The sequence below is a fragment of the Lepidochelys kempii genome, chromosome 1 (assembly GCF_965140265.1).
Source record: "Lepidochelys kempii isolate rLepKem1 chromosome 1, rLepKem1.hap2, whole genome shotgun sequence".
Classification (NCBI taxonomy): Eukaryota; Metazoa; Chordata; order Testudines; family Cheloniidae; genus Lepidochelys; species Lepidochelys kempii.
This window is the reverse complement of record NC_133256.1, coordinates 110,495,894-110,516,235: the sequence shown is the minus strand read 5'-3', so window position 1 is coordinate 110,516,235 and position 20,342 is coordinate 110,495,894. Positions and strand designations below refer to the sequence as shown.

Genomic DNA, 20,342 nt, shown 5'->3' with positions numbered 1-20,342 from the left:
CTGCAGTCTGCCCCAGGGAGTGGGGGCTAGACGATGACTGGCAGTAGCCACTGAGGCAAGGAAGGGATAGGGGGTTGGGGATTCTCCTGGGAGGGGAGACCCAGACTGAGGGGATACTGCCAGGGGGCAGAACCCTAATCTAGAAGGGCACTGGGGTCCAGGAGGGACACGGGCCAGCGGCAGGTGAGACACCGGCCTGCAAAGGGCAGTCCTGGCTGGAAGAGCTAATTCCCAGGATGACTGACAGGAGGCGCCGCACTGGTGAGTCGTCGCCCCGTGACAGGGAGTTACAGTGGATTGCAAATTGAATACAAACTAACAATATGATGCAGTTGCAAAAAAGGCTAATATTCTGAGACATTAACAGGACTGTCATATGTAAAATAAGGCAGGTGACTGTCCCAATCCACTAAGCAATGGTGGGGCCTCACCTGGAGTAGTATGTCCAATTCTGGGTGCCATACTTTAAGATATGGACAAACTGGAGAGAGTCCAGAGGAGAGCAACAAAAATGAAAAGGTTTAGAAAACTGAACATACACAGAAAGGTTAAAAACTGGACATGTTTCTTGAGAAAAGAAGACTGAGAGGAGACCTGATAGTCTTCAAACATGTTAAGGGCTGTTATAAAGACTGGTCGATTGTTCATGTTCACTGAAGGTAGGGCAAGAAGTAATGGGCTTAATCTGCAGCAAGGAAGCTTTAGGTTAGAGATTAGGGAAAACATTCTAATTATAAAGGTAAGTGAGATCTGGAATAGGGAAGCTATGAAGTATCCATCACTGGAGGGTTTTTTTAAGCACAGGTTACATAAACTCTTGTCAGCCATGGTCTAATGACTCCACTGACAGTGCTGGGTATACAGAGCACACGTGCATACTCAAAGAAAATGGCACCTGGGGTAGGGTTGGCACCAGGCAAATTCTTCACGCTGGCATCTCTGGTGCCAAGAGGGGTATCAATGCTAACGTTAACACCAGCGTCATGCTGAGTTTGGTGGCATCTAAGAGATTTGTCGTGGACTTCTCTATGTAGGACCACACAAGTAACTGAAGAGGGCTCTGCACGTCTTTCCATGCCAATGGGATTCTTTGGCAAAGGAATGCAACTGAGCTCTCTGCAGCAGGCTGGCAGAACATGCACAGCTGGTGTTATGGGAGAATTAAACTTGACATTACAGCAGGCAGCCATTTTGTGTCTCCAGCCACTACTAGCATAAAACCAAACACCACATAGCCAGGAATCATCATTAGGGCTCTGGGAGGCAAGGCCAAATAGCTGCATGATTGCAGTTTTGCTAATCAGACTGGGAGGATGGAACAAAGTTAATGAACCATGAGAGTGGAAGGACTGTTTGGACAGCTGAACTTGGTTTTAAGTGCCCCAACATACAAGTTTTATTGTTATTACTAGAAATGCTTTGATAAGAAGTTATTTGCTGGAACTAGGAGAATTGGTGTCCTACTAGGAGTTATGTGCTTTGTTTAAGTTAACAATAAAAAGTTAAGCAAAAGACTTTAGAGCAGTCTGAAGGAGTTTTTCTTAGGGCAAGGAGCCAACACCTAAACCCCCTATCAACTGTACGAAAGGAGGGCCCCTGGAAGCCTAGCTGGTGATCACTTGAAACCATCACCTATAATGTTCAGGATACTCTGAACCTATTGCTATAGCATTTATGTGTGTGCGCTTGAGACCTAATAAATTAGCTTTAGGTAAAAGAACTCTGGTTTGTATCTAAGACAAAAGAGCTGTGTCCCCATTGATTTATTCCTGACAGTGTCTGGAGAGAAACAATTAAGTTACCAGTGCTCTGGGTTCAGAAAACCCAGAGTAACACTGGTACTGAAGGGATTCAGTGTTCCTCCAGGATGTTCCTGACTGAAGTTGGTGGCAAACACCAATATACAGAGTCAAGCAGCTGAGACACAGACAACAGCTTCTAAGGGAAAAGTGGGTTATCACATTCCAGTGTGCAATATAGACCAGTGAGGGGCTGTGTCACTGCTTGCCCCGCAACCTTGGGTACCTCACTATGCTTCGCTGTTGTAGCTCCCCACCTGGGCTACTCAAATGGTCCACCAGCATGAAAGTCACACCCTGAGTGTCTGTGTATAGCTGTAGTCCTGGTCCAGTAGCTCTGACCCCAGCAGCCTGTCAGCAAGACTTCAGTCACACCCTGGCTTCCACCAGCTTTGGTTACTATTAGCAGCATGACCAACACACTCCCAGTTCCAAATTTTCCCAAAACATGTGTTCTGCACTGTCCAGCCCTCTTCTGGGAAGAGTCCCTAAAGGAAACATGCCAGCGGCAGAAAAGGAAAATAATGCTGCCTCCTCCTCAAACTCTCTGTGAGTTTGAATACTTTTTCATTTTCCTCAGATCAGGATCGCACAGATCTGGAAAACTGCTCTTTTGGTCACGGAGTTAACTAATGGCACAAATGAGTCTTCAGTGCAGATATAGGCCTTGGTGCCAGTGCAGACTGCCCAGGTGAAGTCTGCAGCTCCAGAAAGTACTGGATAGGAAGCCTGGCCACTGTAGGCATTGGTCTTGGGGAGCTGGACCTCAGGCTCGACAATGAGGGAAGACAACAAATCAGGAGCAGCTTGATGCGTCTCAGGTGTCTTTACAGAAGACCTTGGCAAAGACCCAGAACTCAAAACCTCCCACAGGAGTACCAGGATAGTCCAACTGGAAGCGTACCAAAGTCAAATGAACATGCACCCTGAGATGCCCCTCATTCCTCAGTCAAGGAATAAAAGCATGGCAAAATTGTGCACTGAGATACTATGTGCAATTCTCCCAGGGACAGAAGACACCAAACATGTCTTTGTCTCAGAGAAGATAGCTGAGTGGGTTGCATCTCTTTTGAACCCTCTATGGGGTTCAGGACCTGCCATGATTTTGGGGATAACTCGAGGCCAATTGTCCCAAGTAACCTAACACTAACAGCAAACTAACAGCTTGTTTTCTCTGAATAGTTCCTAACTAGCCTCATGAACAGGAAAGGTATTTCCATGAGCTCTCTGTGGCTGCGAAGAAGGAACTGAGGTGTGTGCGTGGGTGCACTCCCATATACAGATGGAGCTGATGACATCATCCTAGCACAAGAGTGCTCCTGCACCTTGCACTCAGCAGACACTGCTTTTCTACACAGCTGCACAGTATAACACCAGAGGCACCATATCTCATGAGTGAGAATGCACAGAGGCGTTCAAAGAATAAGCCACTTTATGGAGCCAAAGTACTGAAACCACATGAATATTGCTTGTTGTAACGTGATGAATCTGAATCTGCTACTGAACACAGATACCAAACATATAGATCTTATTTTTTGACAACTGTGTCTCTGAAGATCCAAATCTTCAAATCTGTCAGCCCTAAGGAGAACTTTTTAGACAAACAGCAATATTGCCTTCCACTGCTGCAAGCTCCATCAAGCATTTTCTAGGCTTTGCAATGCACCAAACTAGAGATTTTTTTATGTCTCAAGGAGAGGCTCAGAGTCTTCAACTGCCATGGTGATTACAATTGTATTTCCAAGATAGACATTCATAAATTATCCTTAAGAATGTTTATAACTTGAGCTACATCACTCCCTCATACAGTTTTTTGCAATATGATTCAAACTGGTGACAGGCAAAATATAATTTTTAGTCATTTTTGCTATGCTTTGGCCTGACTACTAACTCAGTTTATACTGAAGATATTCCAAAACAGCTCACTGCTGCATCAAAGGCAACACTAACTGAAGGGGTCTTTTGGGACTTAAATAAGATCTGAAAAGATCTTTCAAAATACATTTCAGCTGTTTAGATAATCTCTTGCGATCCTGAATATCAAGGTTCAAATTTATGATTGATGCAGTTCACAGCATGAATAGTTTCTTGTTTAAAGTTGGCCTTCATGACACTTAAACAGTTCATGTTCACTGCTACACAATCTGAATTCAGAGCAACTGTTCTGACTTGAGTTATTCAATCTTGTTACCTGCAATTCCCAAAGCAGTTTTCTGTGCAATATGATCAGCTGTAGCAGAATTTGATGTGTACCAATTCTTGTTCAGCTACAGAATTGTCACTGGATCAGCCATTAAAATTCTAATGATAGTTTGATGTATTCCAGTCATTTTTCAATTTTTTTTTTTAAAGTCAGCTGTAACAAAATATTAGAGAGCCCCAAATCAAATCAAACTGTTTCACAGCAGACAATCAAATTGTAGCCAATTTTACCCACTCAGCTTTGGTTGGCAACTGAAACTATCACTTGTGTTCTGGCAAAGACAACAACTGCCTTTGATCTAACTGTGGTCTACAGTTTAGAAGGTTCTATTGCTCTGCTCTATCTTCTCTCTTCCTTACCATTAAGTCCTCTCAACCCCCTGAACCCTTCCAGCTACTCTCCCTATCTGACAGGCAGATTTATGTTACTGCACCTTAGAACTGAGGAAAATGGACACTTTCATGAGGAGGTAGCACTCCTACTTGTCCTGGACTTCTGAACAACAGGACTTTTCCCAGCCTGGGTAGTGTCCACAGCTTATACAACACAGAGCCCATGCCCAAAGTCTCCCTGTTATAGGTTCATGTTTTCTCAAAGACATCCTTCAAGAACTTCATGGTAGCTATAATCAATTTTCCATGCTAAAATTTATCAGAACTGAAATACAAATTTGAGGGATCAGGAGGTAAAGCCTTCAACAGCAGACTCTAGGTATACCTTTTTGCCACCACATTCCTCATGGAACCAGAATGGAGAAAAATCTGATCACACACTCAAAAGTAGCAACTCATAATAAACATAGACAAGTATAGAAATATTGCAGCCCAATAGTCATCTCACTGTTTCAATCCAACATTGAGGGCTGATTCCTGCTCACTGAAATCAATGCGAGTCTTTCCATCAATTTTAGTGGGAGCTGGATGGGGCTCTTAAAAAATGATACGCAATTTATAGATTCGTCAGTCAATGAAAACACTCTTCTTTGCTACATCATATACAGTTTGATTTGAAATGTCCGTTTTAAAAAAAATACCTACCAAACCATAAGGTACAGATATTGTCAAAAAAGCAGCCATGTAAAACTGACACCTCCTTTGTCAACAGATCTTAAGAGGTACCTGGATATTTTAGTGACAAAAATATTTACTACTTTAAACTCCTGTTAACACTGTAGAGTGTATATAACTATGATCAAGTTTGCTGGATTCCATTCTAGCTCCTCTATAAAAAGAGCTATTAAACAAGTTCCAGTAACAGGGAAAGTTTTGCCTTCAATTACACCTGTAACCCCATTGAAAGTACTGCACAGGATAACTGAGGCCACAATTTGGACTGCCGAATCTTGTTGGTGGTGACGCACAAGCCAAAAAGAACAAAGCTTGATTTTTAGACAGCAGGCAGAGTCTGCAGAGCTAGCACAAACTTTATTTAAAACCACTTAGAGAAAATCTTATATGGAATTACACTTAAGGCACTGAAATGAAGCCCTACTTATTTTCCAGTCACTTTTCGGTTGCCCTTGAAACTCAAAATAAACTTCTCCTTATTCTACTCTTTAAAAATGATTCACAAATATCAAGAAAATATACAAAGTGTGGGCGTTATGTGCTAAGTGAACTGAAAAGGGAATGAAGCATTCACTTCAATTATGGGGGTGAAGGGTCATGGCAGAAGGAAGTCTCACCTACCTAGATACAGACTGCTAACTCTTTTTGCTTCATGTCAACAGCTCTGAGTACACTATGCTGGAAATATCACATCTACCATGAAAAGCCACTAGGACCAGCTCGGCATGATAGGAGTATATAAGGATATTTTAAAAGATAAAAAAAATCAAAAATCAAAGACAAGCCCTTGTTTTGTTTTCAAAAGGAAAAAACTATGAACCCATATATTACAATTAATGCTCAACACCTACACTCACCAGTCTGGCTTTATACTCCTGCTGACAAGTAGAGTACAAACTGAAGGGTTACAGATAGAATCTCTCTCAGAGAATCAGGGGGAAATAAGGGAATCAAATTTCCTGATAAGTTATAAGCTGTGTGCTTCTCTTGCCTTTGCTAGTTGAAGCATTCAGCACATAATATTGCAACAGTTTTGGAGTTTAGTATCCGAGATCATGTGTCACATAGAAATAGAATTCTATAGCCTATGAGAGTACAAAAAATGTTTAGATCACTGAAGTAGTGAAGACTTAGACAAATGCAGCTATTATCTAACTGAATTACCTAGTTAAGAAGATTTATATTAAGAACACTATCCCAGGCCTTGGCTGTAACTTGGACAAATTCCCTGGGTAGATATTGACAGCCAACCACTACTGTAGCCATGCTGATTAGCAAGCACTTAGCCGAGACAGGCAAAGACAATTTAAACGGCAATTTGCATGAACGCATTTTTTCCAACTGATAAAATACACTGGTGCAAATCATGGCTTACAGCACCTTTGCCTGTCTAAGCTAGGTGGCTGCACCTGTGCAGCTACACGAATGACTGGCCACCTATGGAATGCCAGCTGAACCACCAATGAACTTCACACAATTGTAGCCATAGTAAATCTGCAGAATTGATTCACTAGAGTATAAAAATGAGCTATAAGAAAAGCTTTATAAAAAACTGTGCTAAGGAAGCAGTTGTCAAGGGCTTCTATTGCCCATAATACACAAGTATATACAAGGCCAAAACGTGGAAGTATCTTTCTGATAAAGTATTTTCTTACCTTTTCCAGGACTAAGGTTTTGGTCTATAAAAACCTTAAGTTCTCCATTGGCTTCAATTAGTCCAGCCTAGTAAAGAAAATAAAATTTTTACAATATCTATAGAAAACTACTTTCTTTACTATTAATTTTGAAAGATCTAACGTAATTTGTTAAGACTTCCCCAACCCAGGTTTCCAAATTAAAACTGCAACTCAATAACAATAGTATCTCCACCCCATAATGGCCAGTATGGTAAAGTATGTACTAAATAAAGCTTTGTGGAAAACGTCTGTTCTTTAAAATACTTAAATACCATACTAACAACTATACCGGTGACATATTCCACAGGAAAAAAAAAGCACTAAGACCATCCCACAAGAAAAAGCAGGGAGACAGAAAAACAGATTTCTGCTTCATTATCCAGAATATACTTATAAAATTGACAGCCAGTAAAATTATAGTAAGTCTTGAGTAAAGAATAAATGTCATAAGTATACATATATGTGCTTCCTCTTAATGATCAATAAACCTCAACTTCCTGAACTTAACTGCTAAACAGGTTAGTAGCCAGGCCCCATATCGCAACAGTTTGTAGAAAAGGACAAAAACAACTAGGAGTCTGGTGGTACCTTAAAGACTAACAGATTTATTTGGGCATAAGCTTTCATGAGTTTAACCCCCCCCCCCACTTCTTCAGATGCATGGAGTGAAAATTACAGATACAGGTACAAATATATATTGGCATATGAAGAGAAGGAGTTGCCTTACAAGTGGAGAACCAATGCAGAAGGCCAATTCAGTCACGGAGGATGTGGTCCACTCCCAATAATTGATGAGCAGGTGTCAATACCAAGAGACGGAAAATTGCTTTTGTAGTGAGCCAGCCACTCCCAGTTCCTATTCAAGCCCAAATTGATGGTGTTAAGTTTGCAAATGAAGTTCGCAAATTGTAGCGCAGCAGTTTCTCTCTGAAGTCTGTTTTTGAAGTTTTTTTGTTAAAGGATGGCTACTTTTAAATCTGTTATTGGGTGTCCAGGGAGATTTAATTGTTCTCCTACTGACTTTTGTATGTTACCATTCCTGATGTCTGATGTGTGTCCATTTACCCTCTATGTACAGGGAAGACTTATCCAGTCCCCCCCCCCCAGTCTTCTTTTCTCAAGACTACAGGTTTTTTAAACCTTTCTTCATAAGTCAAATTTTCTAAACCTTTAATCATTTTTTTTGTTCTCCTCTTGACTCTTTCTGATTTGTCCACATCTTTCCTAAACTGTGGTGCCCAAAATTGGATACAGAACCAGCTGGGATCTACTAGTGCTGAGTAGAGAAGGGACAATTACCTCCTGTGTCTAACATACAATGCTCCTGTTAATATACCCGAGAATACTACTAAACCTTTTTTGCAGGTGCTTCACACTGACAACTCAGTTTGTGGTCCTCTACAACTTAAAGAACCTTTTCATCACTACTAACCCTAAATAGTTATTCCCTATTTTTGTAGTTGTGAATTTGGCACATGTAACAACCACTTTCCAGCAGCTGCTCTGAAAAAAAGTGGGAGGAACCAAGCTAACTCTCCCACAAGACATGTGATGGATCTCAGTAGTGGAAGGTTTTGAGCACTATCTCAAGAACTGACCTAATCTGATGACAATCTGTGAACAAAATTGTGAAAAAATAGATGGCACTGTCACAGCCAAAGTTCTCAACGTTGGGCTAAGAGAAATGTTGAACACATGCCGAGTCCCCTGAAGCCTATTTCTGTAGCCTTGAACAAAATGCAGGGAAATAGCGGTTTTATTGCTGACGCTGTTGAAAATGGAAGGAACTGAGTGAAATCTTAAAGAGAGAAATATGCCATTGCAGAGTTTAAATTACAAGCATTAAAAAACCACATGGGACAAGAACTATCTCCAGCTCATTTTCTTGCAAATATTCTCAATACTCGGTACCAGAGTAAACCTTAACTGCTGAAAAAGAGGAGCTGGCTATGACATGGACATCTAGCAGTCATCCCTCCATAATGCCAACTATAATAAACTTCAGAGTTAAGGGTGCACCATTCAAGAAATATGTTTGCTGATGAAATTTTAAAGAAAGTCACACCAGTGAACTGGTGGAAGTCATTTAAGCACTTCGATTCAGAGACTGTTGAAGTGATAATCTCCCTTCTAACAGCAGTAGATTCTTCCGCCGGTGTTGAAAGAATATTTTCTTCCTTTGGACTAATTCATTCCAAACTGAGAAATCGTGTGGGACCTGAAAAAGTAGGAAAGCTTGTTTTTCTTTTCCAGATTATGAACTAACAGGAAAATGAAGGTGAAGATGACTGAGTTAGCTGCAGAAGCCAATATTTTAAGTTTGTCATGTTGACCTGGCTGACAGTCGATTTGTTGGGGTTTTTTTTTTTTTAAATATTTCATTTAACTATTTTAGTTAAAAACAATTTTAACAAAAACAAACCTGATTTTAAAAACCTTGAATGTTTAACTAAATTCAAAAATTCACATGCTTGTTTTGTTAAAATATTATGTTTGCTGTTGAAGAAAAAAATCCAGAATACTTAATGTTGTTGTTTAAATAATACAATTTAAATGTCTGTCTGGTGATGTTCTCCTCTTAATACAGCATGGCAAGCAATTCCTCCAAATATTAATGATAAACCTGTTGAATTGGAGATAGTTCACCTCCAAATGACTTCATAAATATCTGCTTCAATTACCTTTGGTAAATGAAATAACCAAACAATCATTCATTATCTGATATAGCTGTAAAACTAATCTGAAAAGTTTTCTAAATAAATCACTTAAAAATGTCTCGTGTGTACCTTCTCAAAATGAAACCAACATCTATCTCTGAGTTGTGAAGAATATGTATTAAGGTTATAACAACCAACAAGAACACAATTTTATGTAGAAATCCTTGATTAAATTGAGTCTTCCTGACGTGATTTAAATCATGATTTAAATCAAATCCACCCTGGCCAGCAACACTCCAATGGAGCCTCAAATGTAAATTAAAACTACCCTCACCCTCACCCACCCCCACCCCCGGCGGAATCCCGAGGGACTGAAGCAGTAAAAAACAACAGCACATTTTCCGGCATAAGTTCTCTTTTCCAAACATAGATGCTCCAGCTGGTGTAGGAAGGCTGCAATTAAAACTCCCATATACCATAAGGAGTTAGTCAAGCTCAACAGATTGCTGTCAATCAGATCTCCTTTGCACATGTGCAGTTTCCTGATTAGTTTCATTTATTTTATTCAAGATAACTCAAATCAAGCAACTTTTCAGATAGCTTTTTATAGCTGTGCTGAGTGAAGCTTGACTTCTAGAAGATCACAAAAATGAGTTAATTTTTCTGTAAGTAAAAACCTAGGACAGATGGGCAAACTTTTTGGTCTGGAGGCCACATCAGGGTTCCGAAACTGTATGGAGGGCTGGGTAGGGAAGGCTGAGCCTCCCCAAACAACCTGGCTCTCATCCCCATCCAACTTCCTGCCCCCTGATTGCCCCAGCCAAACCTCCCCGTTCCTTGTCCGCTGACAGCCCCCTCCCGGGACCCCCACCCCTAACCGCCCCCCCAGGACCTCATCCCCTATTGAAGTCCCCCCCCCCTTGTCTCCTGACTGCTCCGACCCCTATCCACACCCCAACCCTGACAGGCTCCCCAGGACTCCCACACCTATCCAACTGCCCCCTGATTGTCCCCCAAGACCCTCTTCCCCTTATCCAAACCCCCCCACGCCCCACCCCCTTACCATGCCACTGAGAGCGCCAGGACTGGCAGCTGTGCCCCCCGGCCAGAGCCAGCCATGCCACCACACAGTCTAGAGCAGGGCTGGACAAACTACAGCCCGTGGGCCAGATCCGGCCTGCAGGATTGCCCCCCGTGGCGCTGCAGGCCCCTTGCCACTCTCAGAAGCGGCCAGCACCCTGGAGCCCTGGGGGGTGGGGGAGCATGCAGAGTGTGTTGCCCTTGCCACCAGGCACTGTCCCCTGCAGCTCCCATTGTCTGAGAATGGGGAACTGTGGCCAATGGGAGCTTCGGAGGAGGTACCTGGAGACGTAGCAAGGGCAGCGTGCACGGCCATGCAGGGACATGGTGCCAGCTGCTTCCCAGAGCAGTGTGGGACCAGGGCACACATTCCCTGGCCCAGGTGTGCGCTGCTGCCACTCTTGAGCCTGAACCCCTCCCCCACAACTCCCTGCTTGCACCTCGCACCCCTCCTGCACCCCAACTCCCTGCCTGAGCCCCCACCGCACCCCCAACCCCCCTGCCACACCCCAACTCCCTGCCCTGAGCCCCCCTGCCACACCCATCCTGCACCCCAGGCTGTAGTTTGCCCACTTCTGACCTAGGACTATGATACCTCCTAGAACTTTGGTCTTTTAGACTATTCTTGAAGCAATACTTAGCTGTACTTATAGTTCAGATCTGCAAAAAGGTAAGCTTATTGCTTTAATTACATCTTGCTCCTTATCCCCTCCTTTTGAGCCACATTTACATAGGCGCTGACTCTGTGGGTGCTCCAGAGTTAGAGCGCCCCTGGGGAAAAAATAGTGGGTGCTCAGCACTCACCAGCAGCCCCGGCGATCAGCTCCTCTCCCTTTGCCCCAGCACCTCCTGCCCTGCCAATGATCAGCTGTTCAGCGGCATGCAGGAGGTGCTGGAGGGGAAGGAGAGGAGTGGGGGCAGGAAGAGGCAGAGGAAGGGCAGGGTGTACTCAGGGGCAGAAAGAGGTGCGGCAAGGGCCTTGGGCATAGCAGGGAATCGAGCACCCCTGAGGAAACCAGAAACTCGGTGCCTCTGCATACTTGTCTTATCTAATTGCTCAGAAAGAGGCTGGGCAAGGGCAAAAAGAATTGGGGCGAGGGCCTAGGGTGAAGCACAGGGCGAGCACCCCTGAGGAAACCAGAAAGTCAGTGCCTCTGCACACCTGTATTATCTAACTGCTCTGAAACTTAGTTTTGTTTCCACTTAAATCACTCTGCTCAGCAACAGCGAAGATTATACTATGTGGGCTATGGACAAGTTAAATCACTGCCTTGTCTCTTTCTTTCACCAAAGAAAAACTTTTAAGAGTCCATAGCTAAAATGCAGTGCAAATCATATTTATCAGAGTTCAACAATTTCTCAGGAGCCTAAAAATATCTTCACAAGATGCACATGGGCCAGTGGCCAATAACAGATCTCTCTGGTGGACAAGTTGCTAATACCAATGGTTTTCTTCTCTTGTAGGGAGCAGCCAAATGAGCATAGAATCTCCTGCATTCACCCAAGACTACATATAGAACTCAATCTCCTGCAAGTGACTTAAGCACTTGGTCTGCTAGTCTAAAGAGCAGGAGTGACAAGAGTTTCATTAACTCATTATACTGGGCTGCTTCTCCCATATTTCACTCCTTTACCACTATTACACTGTAGCTCACGAAAGCTTATGCTCAAATAAATTTGTTAGTCTCTAAAGGTGCCACAAGTACTCCTGTTCTTTTTGCGAATACAGACTAACACGGCTGCTACTCTGAAACCTGTCACTACTACACTGTTATTCCTGGGGGATCAGGTGCCAAAAAATTAAAAATTATGTCACAATATTTTCAAATTCTGCAAAATTCTGCGTATTTTAGGTGTCAAAATAACACCAGTTTTAACTATTTGTAGTCATTTATTTCAAAATACCTGTCAGCAAGTATTCAGGTAATGTTTTTTGACAAATAGATTCCTTACTAGACATTGTGACAAAGTTCCTCCTCTACCTTGGTGGGTCTTGCGCTTACTGGCGGATTTGCTCGCCTTGGAGCTTCACGGCAGCCCTCAGCTTAGCTGTTTTTTCTGAACCCACAGTCCAGGTCGACTCCTCCTGTGTCTGACCAGGAGCTGGGAGGTTTGGGGGAACCCGGGCTCGCCCTCTACTCGGGGTTCCAGCCCAGGGCCCTGTGGAATGCAGCTGTTTAGAGTGCCTCCTTGAACAGCTGTGCAACAGCAACTCCTCCCTGGGCTACTTCCCCATGGCCTCCTCCCAACGCCTTCTTTATCTTCACCATAGGACCTTCCTCCCAGTGTCTGATCATGCTTGTACTCCTCAGTCCCCCAACAGTCCACGTTCTCACTCTCAGCTCCTAGCACCTCTTGCTCCCAGCTCCTTACACGCGCACCACAAACTGAAGTGTGCTCCTTTTTAAACCCAGGTGCCCTGATTAGCCTGCCTTAATTGATTCTAGCAGCTTCTTGATTGGCTGAAGGTGTTCGAATCAGCCTGTCTGTCTTAATTGTCTCCAGAAGGTTCCTGATTGTTCTGGTACCTTCCCTGTTAAGGGACCTACTTAACCTGGGGCTAATATATCTGCCTTCTATTACTCTCCTGTAGCCATCTGGCCCGACCCTGTCACAACATATTACTCAGAGTTCTGTATTAATAATTAATTTAAACTACAATACAGAACTGCTTTTCCTACACCCCTCAGAAGCAGTGCAAAGGCTTGGGGGAGTCAGGGGTAACGGAGAAGCTCAGGGAGAGAGAAGTAAATTGCCACGCCTCCCAGTGCTATCTATTTAACACGCGAGACTCGTTAACATGCAGTACAGGAACTTGCTATGTAGCGCTACAGATTTGCTCACTTACTCACTGACATAGAAATCGACAGGAAGTGCAGAGCAGAAACGTGTTGTATGTCTTTACCGATATTGGTAAAGATGTATCATGCACAGTCATTGTCACGCTAGAGAGATATAATATATATAGTAGTTATATAGTAATTTATATACTACTTTAGAAAATTTTAACTGTAGACCTAATATAATGGCAGAAGGCAAGCGTCAGCGTTCCTACACTGTAGAAGAAAAGCTAGCTGCAATAGATCGAGTAAACAGCAGAGAAACCCAGGCCAAAGTTTCAAAAGATACCGGAATTGTCGAATCTACTCTCCGAGGATGGCTAAAAAACTAATCTAATCTAATTAGAATTAGAATTAGAATTAGGCTAATCTAAACTGAATGGCTTTGTACAAAATATCAATTCTGTCACGGGCCTTAAGCGAAAACATGTGCGCTATTCAGCGAAACCCATGACAGACAAAGCCATGCGCACATGGTTTGCTCAGGAAAGGCTGAAAGGAATGCCATTAAGTGGCCCAATTCTTCAAGCCCAAGCGACAAAATTTGGAAATTTAACGGGGGATGAATCATTCCAAGCCAGCAAGGGCTTATAAATTATTTTTAAAAGCATCATGCCATAGCGCAGGTATCTATTTCTGGAGAAAGCCGATCAGCCAATTAATTGGCCACAAACGTGTTTCCCGCCGAGTTAAAATCTATTTTACAAAATGAAGACTACCATGAAGAACAACTTTATAATTGTGATGAAACAGCTTTATTTGCAAAACTGCTATCTGATAAGACTTTAGCCTTTAATTACGACACAAAGAAAACAGCTGGATTTAAAAAGATAAAAGATCATGTGACTTCTTTTTTGTAGTAATAAGACAGGCAGCCAAAAGCTTGCCCCTCCCCTCTTCTCATTGGCCACTTTCATAACCCTCGCTGCTTTAATCACCTCAATAGAGCCAAACTACCAGTAATATACATGAAGAGCAAAAATGCTTGGATGACAAGACATTTTCAACAACTGGTTCCACAACAGCTTTGTTCCAGCTGTTCATAAGCATCTGTGGTCGAAGAAACTCAAAGCCAAAGCACTTTTGCTACTTGACAATTGTTCAGCCCATCTTCCAGCCGAATCACTGGTATCGAGCGATGGAAAAATGTGAGTGCTATACCTACCATTCAATACAACATCAAAAATTCAACCTTTAGATCAGGGCATTATTTAGAATTTTTAAAACAATTATCGACAGGAGCTGATTTCGGTGATCGTGTCATGCACGTCTTCAGGCACTTCCGAATTCCTGAAACAGTTAAACAGGAAGGAAATGTATTTAGTTAAAAAAGCTTCAGACGGAGTAAAACAAAAGTCCATTGAGAACTGCTGGATGAAGGCTCTCAGTAAAGCCTTTTCTGTCAAAGACGGCTCAGACCACTGTTCCCTTTAAGCTGTGCGCCTGTGCACACACACACAGATTCTAAACCCCACGCACACATTTGTCTCACATCCCGATCGCACATCGGTCGGGATGCCCGCTTTTCCCAGGCAATGGGAGCCACAGAGCTTGTGCTTGTGGCGGGCAAAGCACATGGAGAGTTGAGAACCCCCCCACCGCGCCCTGACCCTAGGAGCCAGAGACCTCCCAGCAGGGCTGGTGAGTGCAGCCAGGGAAGGGAGCAGGGTATGGTGGAGTGAGTGTCTGGAGGGCACTGGGCAGTGAGGGCGGTTTGTGTGTTTTAGGGTGCTAGACAGTGGGGGAGGTGTGTGTGTGTGTGTGTGTGTGTGTGTCAGGGCACTGGGAAGAGGGAGTCTGTTGTGGAGCATTGTTTAATTGTGGGGGAAGGGCACTGGGAGGGAGGGAGGAGAAATCTGTATTGGGAAAACTAGCGAGTGGGGGGGTTCTGTGAGGTGCTCGGCAGCTGTGGTGGGGCTGTGGGCAGGGGGGCACTGGGCAGGGGTGGTGGTTTGCACAGCACTGTGCATTTGTGTCAAATGTGGGGGGTTTTGGGGGAGGCTCTGGGCATAGTGGGTTCAGGGGGTGCAGGCCAGGGGAGCTTTCCCCTCCGCCCCGCTCACCCATTGTGTCCTGATATTTCACTCTTGCGATCTGGTCACCTTATTTATGGGCGACTTTTGACACTGTTCGCCCACCATCTATCAACACAGCCAGATTCTACTAGCTGGCAAGTGGGGAGGAAAAGGGAAAGGAGGGCAATGAAACGTACCCCTCCCCGCCAGTATTTTGAACGTGGAACATTGATCACGTCGGAACGGTCGGGAGGAGGAGACCCACACATCTCCATGTAGTCTGTTCATTTGGCTATGTACAAACTCAAGCACATGCGAATAAGTCAAAATGCCTCGTGGTAGTTGCTAAGGAACTGCAAAGAGTTCCCAGAAATGAACAAAGGTAAGCGTTTTTTTTCGTGATTGAAATTTTTCAAAGGCATTGGATTTCATACATTTACTTGTGATGTTTTACCATTTTCCCGTCGTTTTTTTGCCACAGAGAGATGGACGTGATCGGAGCTACGCACAAATGTCCGGTATCCTGATCTCCCGTTTGCCCTTTTGTCGAGTCACGCTGTTAAGTGCATTGAAATAGTAGCCATATAATAAAAAGTATTAATTTTATATGAACCAATCTGGTAAAAAAATCAATCCCAAAATGTCACTGTCTAGAGGTCTAAGCGTAAAAGAACAGCGACTTAATTTAAATCTGGATGGCTGGATGAGACTATAGAGACAGTTACACCGAAGTCACATAGTGTAATGCCTATTAAACTTCATGAAATATTCACATGAGGACGACAATGGAGTGGTTTGTTTATATTGTTGAGATGCCAGAGCTCCGGGAAAATTTTCAACAGCAAGAATGTGGAACGATGTTGGATTTCTTAAAGCACCATCTGTCAAATAAGTCTCATATAGATGGTGTAACAAGACTTAGAAACAAAAACCCTTCCTTACGGAATGGAATGGTTTCCATGATTCTTGAAAGTCCAGCTGAAAAGCAGAGGAGGCAAATTAATCTTGAACGCAAGCTCTCAAACCCAGAAGAAATCAAGGTACTTATTGACAATGTGTTGTTGGCTATTAAAATGAACAGCTCAGTGCTTTCTGTTCAGGATATTAATGACAATATGGAAAAGAATGTGCACAGACCAGCGAGCTGGAGAAGTAAAAATTATGCTTTTGAATTTCTTGAAATCATCAACTGCATTGTCCAAAATGACCTCATGTGTGAAACAGCATCGGCAATGTTTCATACTCTAGCTGTTGATGAAAGCACTGATATATCCATTCACAGATATTTGATACTCTACTTTAAATATAGATCCATAAATTTTGCAGATTATAAAAAACTTTGTTTGGTGGACTATTAAGATTGCAAGAATGTGATGCTGTTTCAATAGTGTCTGCAATCAAAGAGTTTTCTAAAAAACACCAACTTGATCTAATGAAAATGGTGATGTTCACATCTGATGGTACCTCTGTGATGTGGCGGTTCAGCTGAAACAGGATATTCCACACTTAGTCCAGCAACATTACGTTGCACACCAGGAAGACTTGGGGATTTCCGATGCATGGAAAGAGGTCAATCTGATAAGAGACAATCGAAACCTTAATGAGAACTGTCTACATGGCGTTCTGTCGGTCATCCAAGAGAAAATACAAATTTCAGAAAATAGTGGATGCTTCTGAATGCGAGTCAGTGGCTTTCAGGCCACTCAATGAAGTGCGCTGGTTATCTAGGCACATTGCACTTCAAGCAATTATTCGCAACTATAATCTTCTTCTGGAATATTTTGCGCAAGATAAAGATACTGATCCAGTTTCTAAATACTGCCACAAAAAGCTGAATACCGAATAACATTGGAAGTTTTGAATGATGCTTTGTCAGAGCTGGCTTCACTATCCACACTGCTCCAGAAACAGGGCCTTACACCTCTTGAAGCATTTCACCTTGCCCGAGGTAAACTGAACAATATCAGAAGACAGTACCTTGGATATTCAGTCTTATGGAGTGACAAAGTTAAGGCTCTCTTAGATATGAGCTCTCAAGAAAATAATGAAAATCAATACCAATTCTATACCAATTTCTATAACAACTTTCATAAACATCTTGTGTGCACAGTTGGCAGACAGGTTTCCAGAGGATGAAGTCCAGGAGTGGTCCGCTTTTGATCGTGAAGCAATAGTTAAGTGTGACTTCAATTTTGGAATTCATCAGGTCAAATCCCTATGTTCAAAATACAAAGACTTTCTTGCTGAAGAGATTGTTATAGTCAGTCAGTACAGTGACTTCAAGTTTGTAGTAGCCGAAAGACTCAAAAGCCAATTGGTTTTAAGTTTCCTGGATATGGTGACATTTGCTCACCAGAACGAGCGGTTTCAGAATCTTGCGAAGTTGATTGATATTGGAGGAACATCCCTAGCATCAAGTGCAGACTGTGAGCACGGCTTTAGCTTAATGAACACTCTAAAAAACAAATTGCAGAATCGTTTACAAGTAGATCATTTGGACATGCTGATGTGCATTAAGAGTTACCAGCTGGATGGAGGACTGATAGATCTGGACAGAGTTTATATTGAACAGGTAAATGAAAAAGATCGTAGGGAAAAACAGTAAGATTAGTTTAGCAGTCTTTGACATTTTGACCAATAAGGAAATTAAAATGCATTTTTAATTACATATTATTCTTGGCTGATAATCATTTATTGATATTTTTAGGAAAATTTTACATTTAAAACAAACTTTTGTTTTTCTTTTTTCTTTTTTTTTCCTCTCTTTTTTTTTTTTTTTTACTTACGATGTCTGTATCTGAAAACCCATATAAATTGACACAAACTTCAAATTAAAATTTTAAATGTATAAGCATTTTACTCGCTTGGGCGCATTTGCCTCATGGTGCACAAATCTGAACTCTGCTTCAAAAATTTGCACAGAAGAAATTTTTGCTCACACGGCCTGTCAAGAATTAGAGGGAACACTGGCTCAGACTCAAAACTCCAGCAGTGGCACTGATTCAGAACCAGACTTTGAAGGATTTTTGGAAGAAGACGTCCTACACACATGCACGCAGACAAAAGAGGATAAAGGTAAACTTCTCTTTCAAATGATAAAAGATTTTAGTTTGGATACATTGCCAGAAATCATTACCGAGTGGCTGGAGATGGATGAAGATTGCCCGACTTCAGAATTTCTGTCCGAGGAAGAAATACTAACGGGCTGCAAGGCTACGTCAGACCGCGAAAGTGATGGCAAGAATTCTAACAACGCAGGCCTAAATGGCAGTGACGACGAGAATGTTGTTGAAAATGTCAAAATTTCACCCACTTAGTGCTGTAGAAACTGTTGCAAGATCTATGGAGGAGTAAAATGTGGAAAGTATCAAAATCATTCATCTGCGGAAAATGACAGAGTTCAAAAGAAAAAAAAATGCGAGTCAGAAAGAGCAGAAAATAACAGCCCTTTTTTCTAAGTGAATCAGACACTTCTTTCAGCATGGCCCTCTTAAGCCACGGTCCATTAACACGCGGTCATAGCGGCTTGACTCCCGACACCCGCATGTAAATGGGTCTGTACTGTAGATATTTGTTCTTTCAGCAAAATTATTAGAACAGTTTATATAACTGTGCCTGTACTATACAATATTTTAGCATTAAGTGTTGAACACTATTCATTTAAAAGCCATTACCTCACCTACATCCTTAGCAATGTAATCTTTAAATGCCTATAGGTTTATAAAATAATATTCTGAAATAATTATGTGCCGATCAACATGATATCTGGGCACATGACTTCACCCAAACATAATAAATAGGGTGACCATTGTGACATTGCACTCTATGATTTTATAAAAATATACTAATGAGTGTGAATATAATGCAACTGGAATATGCTTCAAGGAAAAGGTCTCTTGTAAGGTATCATTACAAAGCTTATAATCTACTCAGTGTGGTCATCCTATTTGTATCAATGTATCACTCTTGTATCTGAAACTAGAAATATGAAATATAACACTGAGGTCTTATGGTAGTTATGCAGAATATGGGCCATTAATGGTGGTTTGGAATCTTAATGGCTCCCATTAAGCAGGACAATTGACTGTAAATGGCTCTGTTTTACCTGTAAGTCTTCCTGTATACCTGTGGACTGGCAAGTGGGTAATGAAGTCTTACAGTGACATGTGATCATGTCACCTGAATTGGAATCCATCTTTAACCTGGTGCTTTTCCATTGAGAAGGAGGGGTGGGAACCCAGAGGGACAAAGGATTCCTGCCTTATGCAAAAGATATTTAAGTGGGTAGAAGAGAACAAATGGGGCAGCCATCATGAGAAATCCCCTAGCTACCACCTGAGCTGGAACAAGGGCTGTACCAGGGGAAAGGATTGTGCCCAGACTAGGAAGGCGTCCAGTCTGTGAAAGAAACTTATTGAAACATCTGAGGGTGAGATTTTATCTATATTCAGTTTTATTACTGTACTAGGCTTAGACTTGCGTATTTTATTTTATTTTGCTTGGTAATTCACTTTGTTCTGTCTGTTACTACTGGGAACCACTTAAATCCTACTTTCTGTTTTTAATAAAATCACTTTTTACTTATTAACCCAGAGTATGTATTAATACCTGGGGGGGCAGACAGCTGTGCATCTCTCTCTCTCTCTGTGTTCTAGAGGGCGAACAATTTATGAGTTTACCCTGTATACGTTTTATACAAGGTAAAACCGATTTATTAGCGGTTTGGACCCCATTGGGAGTTGGGCATCTGAGTGTTAAAGACAGGAACACTTCTTAAGCTGCTCTTAGTTTAAGCCTCAGCTATTAGGGGACGTGGTTCAGATCTGGGTCTGGGTTTGCAGCAGGCTAGCGGGTCTGGCTCAAACCAGGCAGGGCTCTGAAGTCCCAAGCTGGGAGGGCAGGGAAAGCAGGGGCAGAAGTAATCTTGGCACATCAGTTGGCAGCCCCCAGGGGGTTTCTGTGATCCAACCCGTCACAACCATATTTCCCAAAATGAAAAAACGGG

The 20,342-nt window shown here is 42.5% G+C and overlaps 1 protein-coding gene across 2 annotated transcripts in view; it reads right to left on the bottom strand.

Annotated features, from left to right (window-relative positions):
• TFDP1 (transcription factor Dp-1) overlaps window positions 1-20,342 on the bottom strand; it is a 101,088-nt gene that overhangs the window by 67,735 nt on the left and 13,011 nt on the right. For both annotated transcript variants that reach the window (XM_073350551.1, XM_073350543.1), the window contains exon 2: window positions 6,725-6,791. In XM_073350551.1, the coding sequence (XP_073206652.1) occupies window positions 6,725-6,791 (67 nt within the window). The remainder of the gene's footprint in view (window positions 1-6,724; window positions 6,792-20,342) is intronic.